The sequence below is a fragment of the Fundulus heteroclitus genome, chromosome 2 (assembly GCF_011125445.2).
Source record: "Fundulus heteroclitus isolate FHET01 chromosome 2, MU-UCD_Fhet_4.1, whole genome shotgun sequence".
Lineage (NCBI taxonomy): Eukaryota > Metazoa > Chordata > Actinopteri > Cyprinodontiformes > Fundulidae > Fundulus > Fundulus heteroclitus.
Genome location: NC_046362.1, coordinates 15,674,650 through 15,684,013, shown reverse-complemented (window position 1 = coordinate 15,684,013; position 9,364 = coordinate 15,674,650). Strand labels below are relative to the sequence as shown.

The 9,364-nt window shown below is 40.4% G+C and overlaps 1 protein-coding gene across 2 annotated transcripts; it reads left to right on the top strand.

Annotated features, from left to right (window-relative positions):
• Positions 1 to 2,453: 2,453 nt before the first annotated feature.
• Positions 2,454 to 8,927, top strand: skor1b (SKI family transcriptional corepressor 1b). Of its 2 annotated transcripts, none has more exons than XM_021317853.2 (8): positions 2,454 to 2,640; positions 2,939 to 4,659; positions 4,948 to 5,047; positions 5,152 to 5,256; positions 5,374 to 5,433; positions 5,974 to 6,048; positions 7,722 to 7,796; positions 8,184 to 8,927. In XM_021317853.2, exons 2-8 carry the CDS (start codon positions 2,956 to 2,958, stop codon positions 8,276 to 8,278), a joined length of 2,214 nt encoding a protein of 737 aa, XP_021173528.1. In that variant the 5' UTR covers positions 2,454 to 2,640; positions 2,939 to 2,955; the 3' UTR covers positions 8,279 to 8,927. The 2 variants fall into 2 exon arrangements, with proteins under 2 accessions (XP_021173528.1, XP_012720325.1); XM_012864871.3 differs by having other exon boundaries at positions 8,181 to 8,927.
• Positions 8,928 to 9,364: the final 437 nt, after the last annotated feature.

The window sequence follows — 9,364 nt, the reverse complement described above, 5'->3', positions numbered from 1 at the left end:
ACCCTACTCTCACTTTCACTTTCTTTCTTTCTCTCTCTCTCTTACACAAACACACGGGCACACACACATACACACACACACACACACACACTCCACCTCCTTGAAAGATGCAATGCTCTGTTAAGAAGTGCAGGATGTGGGGGTCAAGACCCAGGGGTGGGCTTTTAGGAGATATCCTAAAAAAATAAACATCCAAGAAGAAGAGGGGTGATGTCTTGTTTACGCATTAGCAACCATTTAGGAAGGCTTACTGTTTTCTCCACACCTCTTCCGTGGCCTCTCAAACAGCTGATCCTTCTCTTCCAGTTCTGCTTCAATGCTGTGGAGTCACCTGTGCGGTCCATTCCTGCCTGGGATCAGCCATAAGTGACAAATCCAGCAGCCTGACACCCTACAACACGGGAGTACAAACAGGAAAGATCCAGAATAATTAGCCTGCAGCACATTTTTCCTTAAAAGACAGTCTTTGTTATTGTCACGCCCAATCAGGAAAACACACACGCTCACAAACTGCATCTTTCTAACACCATCTAATGAGGTGATGACCAACCACTTGTTATAATTGCTTCAGTCTCCTTTTAATTTTCAAGCTTATTAATCATATGTAGAGTATTTAAGAATGCATAAATTAATCTTAGATTAAAAAGCCTATCAGAGACTCAAAACAATTAAAGAGCAAGGTAAGATTTCCCCTGGGCTGCCACTTTTATTTTAATAGAGTGTTCAGGTGATTATCATACTTTGATGCAGCGCTGTGATTAATACAGAGACACTTTTAAATGAGCTGTTCTGCCTCACAGAGAGCTGGAATCAGCTCGAACCTGACACTGACCTCACTAAGTTTTTTTTTTAGTTTTTTTTAGTCTTTTTATTTTTTCTTCGTTTTTTTTTCAGTCTGTAGTCTTTTTTTTGTTCGTTTGTTTTTTCTTTAAGTAAACATAGTTTCCTGCAGTAAAAGAATATTGGATTATTATTTTCTTTATCTTTTAAAATATGGGGCAAAACTGTAAATGTGATACTGAAGCAAAAAATGTTTTGCAAAAAGGTTTCTTTGGATTGTTTGGTACACTTGAGTATTTAGGAACCTTGAACTTCATTTAGATTGGACCACGTCACTGTTAATGAAACCCTCAGGTTTTACAAATAAAACCCTTAGTTTTTACAATGCATTGCGTTAATGCTCCTCACTGACATTCAGTGATCAGTAGATAAATGGATGAAGGGCAAAGCTATACTGATTTAATTTGTCCACCTTATTGGTTTCTTACAAAGACTTTATAAATATATATATATATATTTTTTTTTTTAAAGATGTTGAGGTTTGCCTGAGTCAACACTATGTGTCTTAAATGTTGGAAGCAAGATTTTATTTTTCATTTATTTATTATTATCTAACAATTTATTCAAGATCTGCATATCATAACATAAAAATATACCTATAGTTTCTCACTATTAAAAAAATTAAAATTCAAAACCCCACCATAATGTTTAATTTAGTCTTTATTACAGTTTAAGTGATTGACTATTTGGTCATCTAACCCCAATCACTTGTCATCTGCAATCGATGTTGCTGAACGGAATGTAGATTTTATTTATTCATGAAAGTTTAAAATAATTTTGGTAAAAATACTATATATATATATATATATATATATATATATATATATATATATATATATATATATATATATATATATATATATATATATATATATATATATATATATATATACGTGTGTGTCCTGCTCTGTGCTGCTGAAGTCACCGAGGTCAAGCAGAACGTGTCCCGTTACCTTCATCAATATTACATCAGCAGCGCCTGTCGCAGCGTGGGGGGGCCCACATGAAAACGATTAACCCAAACCTTTTATTGACTTTCAGAAACTTTAAATGTCGGTCGCTTATGGCGTATTGTATCTGATTCTTTTCTTCCAGCTGAAGGGGGGCAGCAGCAAGAGCAGTTCGCACAGGGGGGACCCTGCGAGCAGCTGCTAAACATTATTGTCCGGGGCACGTGCAGTTTGTAAACGGCGAATACGTGGGAACCCAGCACGTGATAGAGGCCTGCACCAGGCATTCATCCACGCGCGCGACAATGTGTCAGAGGGGGGTCTGCTGTTTCAGTGATTCCCAATGCAGCCCGGTTCATTTTTGCATGAACAAATAAATCCAGTATAAGTGCATAAAGATCGTTTAGCTTATATTGCTCAGAATAAACAGCTTACTTTGTTTACTTGGTTCCTGCTAGAGTTCACCGCAGACCTTCAGGCTCACACCAAATCATCTCCTTTGGTCATAAATCCATATTTAATGCAGGCTTCCTCTGTGAGTGGGAGTGCCTTGCCCTAAGTTTTGCTGTCACTTGATTGCTGTCGTTGTTGTAAGGGGGGGGGGGGCAAAGGGTGGCGGAGAGGGGCTGTACTACAGACTGCGTGCCATGTGGACACCGCTGCTGCTGGTGGCGCAACACAAACCGTCCGCGTTACGCAGAGCGCACAGCACAGAGAGACGGGAGGACAACGTGCAGGAGGGAGGCGTCCCACTCCTAAAGCGAACATACGTGCATATATTTATTATTATTTCTCCGGCATTCATCCGATCCACTCGATTTTGGAGGAGATCTGAACAGGGACGTTAAAGGTGAGCTTCGGAGGCAGATATCTGAGCACAGATGCGGCTTGGGTCGGACATATAGGCTACTTTTAGAAGTGCACTTAGTCTTCTCATCCTTGCAATACTGAAATGCTCAATAGAAAAAAATCGTCTCTGGTAAATAATTGCATTTTAGTAAGACGTGGATAAAATACGTATCTAACCATTTGTATTATAATGTCCATTAGCTGAGTTCTTAAAAGACAAACTTTAAATAAAAACTATTCGGAAATGCTGTAAATATGTATTCAAACTGAAGTGATCAAATGGAATGCCCTCTTTGCAGCCTCCAGGTCTCCAAGGATGGACTCCATACCTGCGGGAAGAGACTCAAGCTCCTCGCCAAACTCCAAACAAGAACTTCCCTACCCGAGCACCAATTTGAAACCCAACCAGGTCGGAGAGACGATTCTGTACGGAATACCCATCGTGTCTTTGGTGATAGATGGCCAGGAGAGACTTTGCCTTGCGCAAATATCAAACACTTTATTGAAGAATTACAGCTACAACGAGATCCATAACCGACGAGTGGCGCTGGGCATCACCTGCGTCCAGTGCACCCCGGTGCAGCTGGAGATCCTGCGGAGAGCCGGGGCGATGCCGATCTCCTCCAGGCGCTGCGGGATGATCACCAAACGCGAGGCGGAGAGACTTTGTAAGTCGTTTCTAGGAGCGCACTCGCCTCCAAAACTTCCTGAAAATTTCGCCTTCGATGTGTCCCACGAGTGCGCCTGGGGGAGCCGGGGAAACTTCATCCCGGCCAGATACAACAGCTCCAGAGCCAAGTGCATCAAGTGCTCCTACTGCAACATGTATTTCTCCCCGAATAAATTCATATTTCACTCCCACCGCACACCGGAGTCCAAGTACACGCAGCCGGACGCGGCTAATTTCAACTCCTGGAGGCGACACCTCAAACTGACAGACAAAAACAGCCCCATGGACATCATGCACGCGTGGGAAGACGTGAAGGCCATGTTCAACGGGGGCAGTCGCAAGAGGACGCTGCCGGGAAGTGGATCGGGGTCCAGCTCTCCCCTAAAGCTGCAAGGGCCCAACCGTTCGCAAGACTCGCCCGAAATCCCGGCGAAAATCCTCGGCTGCGAAGACACTCGGGGTGCTATGACCAGCGCTCGCAGCTACCCGGTCATCCCGGTGCCCAGCAAAGGCTTCGGGATGCTGCAGAAAATCCCACCGCCCCTCTTCCCTCACCCATACGGCTTCCAGGCTTTCGGTCTGTGCCAGAAGAAAGACGACGGGATGATGGGCGAGCAGAGCAAAGCCGGGCTGCCGGGAGTCCTGTGGCCCGGTGCAAAGGACAGCGCCTATCCCTCCTTCCCCATGTTCTGGCCCGCGGCGGGCCCGCTCCCCATGCCCCCGTACGCACAGACCCCCCACAAACCCCCGCCCGAGTTGCTGTGTCCCTCCCGGCAGACAGAGTTGGACATTTCCGAAAGCAGCGACCGCAGCACCAACACGTCCAAAGACAGCGTGGTGGACACCGACCGCTGCTCCAGCACGCAGTCCATACGCAACGAAGACGACAAATCAGGGGACGAGGGGAGGCCGGCGGAGGGGATGAGCCTCCCGGCGCGGAAGATCAGCTACGTCTCGGCGTTCAGGCCCGTCATTAAAGACGCCGACTGCATCGCCAAGCTGTACGGCAGCCGGGGCGCGTACAACGGCTGCCGCACCGGTTACCTGTCGCCCGACTTTTTAAGCGAGAGCTCGAGCTACCGATCGGCGTCCCCCTGCGTGGACAGCGAGGGCGAGCCGGACGTGGACGTGGAGACGAACAGGACACCAGAGGAACAGGAGGAGCCCGGGCCCCGGACTCCTCTCGGTTTGGCGCACGGCGTTTCACCGAAAGACTCGGAGTCCTCCAAAGGCACGGAGAGCGCACAGAACGAGGCGCAGAAAATGAGCCTTCAGGTGACCCAGTCCTCTGACAGAGAGCTGCAGAGCAAACAGCTTTCAGAGCACCACATAGCTGCGCCCTTCACAGAAGTGAGTGGCTTTTAACTCCAATACAACAAATAAAATAAGGAGTTTCTCTGTTTTTTTTTTCTTTATTATTTTTTTTTCCTGCAGTGACATGTCCTTACTTTTTTAATAAATATCTATTTCCACGTGGATGAAATTTGTTTTTAATAAAAAATATATTTAATAAAAATAATACCTTTATCTTTTTATTAACAATACACATGTTAAATGCTGCAGTCTAATTAAATATCTTTACTTTTTGTTTTTGCTGAATATCGAATATTGTCCTAAGCTTGATTGCTTCTGCTTCAGGTTTACACACCGGACAGAGCAGAGCAGCAACAAAGGAGCAGTCCGTATCAATTCAGACCCACTAATTACCTGACGGCAGTAGGCCTGCTGACAGCACATGGTAGACAATTTTTTTTAATCTTTTTTTTTTAATGAGTAGCAAAAAGCCAAAGAGATTTTTTCATAATTATTATTTTATTTTAATTTTAATTTTTTTCACTCAAGATGAGAGCGCAAGTAAAGAAGAGCCGTCGTCCACAGTGGAGGAGATTGAAACGAAATCTTTTAATGGACAAAACAGCGAGGAGAGCCACCGAGAACCGGACGAGGGTAAGCTTCTAGGAGGAAGGTTTTATATCCGGTAGAGACTCTGTTTCAGGAAATTTCACTTTATTTCCAGTAAAAAAAAAAAAAAAAAATGTTAAAACCTAATTTTCGTGGATTTAGGTGATGACGCAGCAGCCAGAGGCGCGCCATTACAGAAAGAGCTCCAAAGTTTAGCAAAGGGTAAGATTATTATTATTTTATTATTATTATTGTTATTATTATTATTATTATTATTATTAGTAGTAGTAGTAGTAGTAGTAGTAGTAGTAGTAGTAGTGATGGTGGTGGTGGTGGTGGTGGTTGAAGTATTATATTTTGCAGTGATCCAGATAAATATAATCATCCCCCTGCAGCCAAACTTTGGTAAAATAAAAAAATTTTTAATTAAAATATAAATCTTTCTGCCTCGAACAATCCTTAGTTAGGAGTCAGTTGCAGCTTGAACAATTTCTTATAACCTTTACAATGAAATCCTCAAATGTCCTCGACATAGAAGGAGATGCTTCCCTTTTTGTGCCTTTATTTTTAGACAAAGATCAGGCTCAGCAAGCTGTGCTCTGAATACTCATTCCAAGTGACGATGATGATCCTCATCATCGTCGTGATTAAAAATAGAAAGCTGTCCTAGATGCAAGGTAAAAGGCTCCCAGCGCCAGTTTCTCTGCTTCTCCACTAAATGCACCCTCTTTTGCCTGCTTTTTTTTTTTTTTTTTTTTTTAGAGGAGCTGCAAAAGCAGCTGCTGGAACAAGTCGAGCTGAGGAAAAAGCTAGAACGTGAATTTCAGAACTTAAAAGGTAAGAAGAAATGTTAAGGCACTGGTGTTTTGAAATTTTTTTTAATCCCCAATTGGTGGAGGGGTTTAGGCAGAAGGCTGCTCCTTTCAAATCCTCCAGCGAAGTTGTGCCCCAAAATAAGTTTAATTTCAGGGTTTTATCTACAATCAAACAATAAATACGTAACATCTGTCTTTTATGTTATTGGTGGTTAATGTGCCATTAGAGATAGTGCTATTGGAATTGCATAGAAATATCTAGTTATGACCTAAAATTATGACCTATATTCCCCAATAGGTTGGTGTTAAATATTCACAGATCTAGAAATTATATACACACAAGATAGTGGTGAAATTTAGGAAATAGTTATCTTAATGCCAAAAACAATCTTCGATTTGTAATCAAATATCTAATTTTACTATCTACAATCCCCCTCCCCTTTTATTTCTTCTGTGAAACACAAAAACAGACATAATTCCATTTAAAAGGCAATATATTCTGATAGGGACATGGTATGCCTTAGCTTGGAATATTTATCCAGTTAATGAAAACGCATGAATTGTATTGCATTTTATGTTTCTTCAGCCTTTGTGAAACACATACGAAAGAGGATAAAGGTACACCTGGAGAATGATTCTGAACTTTAAAATCATTTTAAAATGTAAAAATCATTGCGTATCATAAAATCTTATCGGTAAAAGCTTGAACCATCTTTCTGAACTCGTTGGGGTGATTTATTTCTTGCCTTTTTGTATTTATTTTTTAACTGTGCTTTACATGGAAATATGTGTGATATTATGCATTGTGACTTTTTGTTAAATCCTGTTTTTTAATGAATTGCAGCTTCTTCTTTTTTCCTTGTAAGGACTGTTTTATTTATTTATTTATTTATTTATTTATTTATTTGAAGTTAAAAATGAGTGCAAATTGTATTGGTGCAGCAAAAACCCTCTGTCCAGTTTCTCTCAAGGGAGACAAATAAAGTTTTTATACTGGAGTTATGCAGTTTCAGGAGACCTCTGAACAGGGTCCATTTGTTTACAAACAAGACTGTTGCTGGAAAAAAAAAAACTGTACAGCATCTACACAACTGCTACATAACAGAATTGGATTTTTTTTTTTCTTTCCGATTTGCTATGTAGTCTATTATTATAACCGTGAGGCCCTTATTTCAACATAACTCTCAGCAGGACATACGTTCGTAAATAAAATAAAAAAATAAGTGATACGATATTTCTGACGAATACCATAAGCCTCTTCCAAAAAAAAAATAATAAAACAAACAGACAAAACACAACACGCAATTGTTTTAAAGCCGCGTAGCGAATTCTGACGCATAGCCACAGTCCAAACACTTCGTGCAGCTTTAGCTTGAAAACAGCGACCCCTATAGGCTGTTAAAGTGTCCGACAGGGAATGGTTGTAATCCGGTTGGTAGAAGCCTCCCGGTGATTTCCTTCAGTCTTTTTGGGTTTTAACATTAAACAATAAAAAAAATACTTTAAGAAAGTAATCAACATACGCACTTCTTTCTTTCTTTCTTTCTTTCTTTCTTTCTTTCTTTCTTTCTTTCTTTCTTTCTTTCTTTCTTTCTTTCTTTCTTTCTTTCTTTCTTTCTTTCTTTCTTTCTTTCTTTCTTTCTTTCTTTCTTTCTTTCTTTCTTTCTTTCTTTCTTTCTTTCTTTCTCTCTTCAGATAATTTCCAAGATCAAATGAAAAGGGAGCTTTCCTACAGGGAAGAGATGGTCCAGCAGCTTCACATCGTCAGAGGTGAGAAAAATAAAGCAAAAGACGATACCCTTAGCACAAGCGCTCTTTCTGTTTAACATGAAAGAGCGCTTGATTTTATTCTTATTTAAAGATTTTTTTAGCGTATCTATCCCTGTAAAGAACAGCAAATGCTCGATTTGTCTGAATGGTTAGATACTCCAAGACGTGTGCGTAATTTAGGTTACATAAATCCAGTGCACCTTGCCACATTCTGTCCATTTTCAGCATGTTTTTTCCCAGTAAATTCCCCCATGGCAGAGATTAAAATGTGTCTCAAACATCGTCTCTTAAACGACGGCACACATAGTTTGTCTATAGCCTAGAATTTCCAGGATGACCTGTCCACGGTTGCTTGTGCACTATTGATTGTTTTTCTCCCTCTAGAAGCTCACGACGCTTTACACCATTTCTCCTGCAAGATGTTAACTCCTCGCCACTGCACAGGATCCTGCACATTCAAATCTCCCCTACTGCCGCCCTGAGCGTTGGACATATTTATTTGAAGGGCGGAGGACGGGTGAAAGGGGACCCATCTGCAGCTGTTGTCAAACAGCAGAGCTTGAAAAAAAAAAAATGGAGGAGGGGTAATAAACCTCAGCGGAAACTCGGAGGAATCAAACTGAAAATAGACCACCCTGTAACTATTTGTAACATTTGAAAAATGTGTATTACCACCCTCAGTATTTATAAACCCATCCTGCAATATGCTGTGATTTTGTTTTACTGAAATTATGCCATCAAGTCTCATTTTGTTTTTGTGGCAAAGTGCAATGACAGTGAATGTCCTATCTTGAAATGGATTATTTATTTATGTATTGTTTTTTTTCCCCTTTTTGTTCAGAAATGTTTTGCTTTTTCCTCTATTAAAAATAAGCCTGTTATTTCTGTATTATGTTCCTTTTTTTGACCAGTCACCCACATTGGATTCAATGCACTTTAAATTATGGAAATTACAACAAAAAAAAAACTCACTGTTTGTAGTTGTATTTGTTTTCAACGAATTAAAAAAAACGCAGAATTTAGCAAAATTTGTGAATCTGCGTCCATATGAGGATATAAGAGTAGCTTAATTATTTGTCTCTGTAACATTTGTTGTCATTGCTGAAGAATAAATCATTTTATTGAAACAGATGTAGTTGTTTGGCGTTGTTGTGGCTGTTACTTCCAGTTATTTAGATTATTATTATTATTTTAAATCTGCCCAATAATGCAATCCGCTGTAAGAGCTACTTAGACGTAATACAATTATCCTGTTGTTGATTGGTTAAAGTAATCGTTCAGTTGTGTCTTGCACTACGTTAAAACAACAGAAAATGAGCAAGATTAGCCAATGTATCGATTGTTTAATCTAAATCATTCGCTCAGCTTTTACACCCAAGTTTTCATATGTTAACCTGTAAATTGTATGATGTTTTTCTTGAATAATAACTTCTCACAACCGATGAGAAGTCTATTTTTAAGTGAAGTGACTAATCCACAATCAATAACCTAATAATTGTGTGATCTAATAATTTTTTAAAACTATTTTACCGCTAACACCCAGTGTCGTTTTCTTTAATTGTACTTTC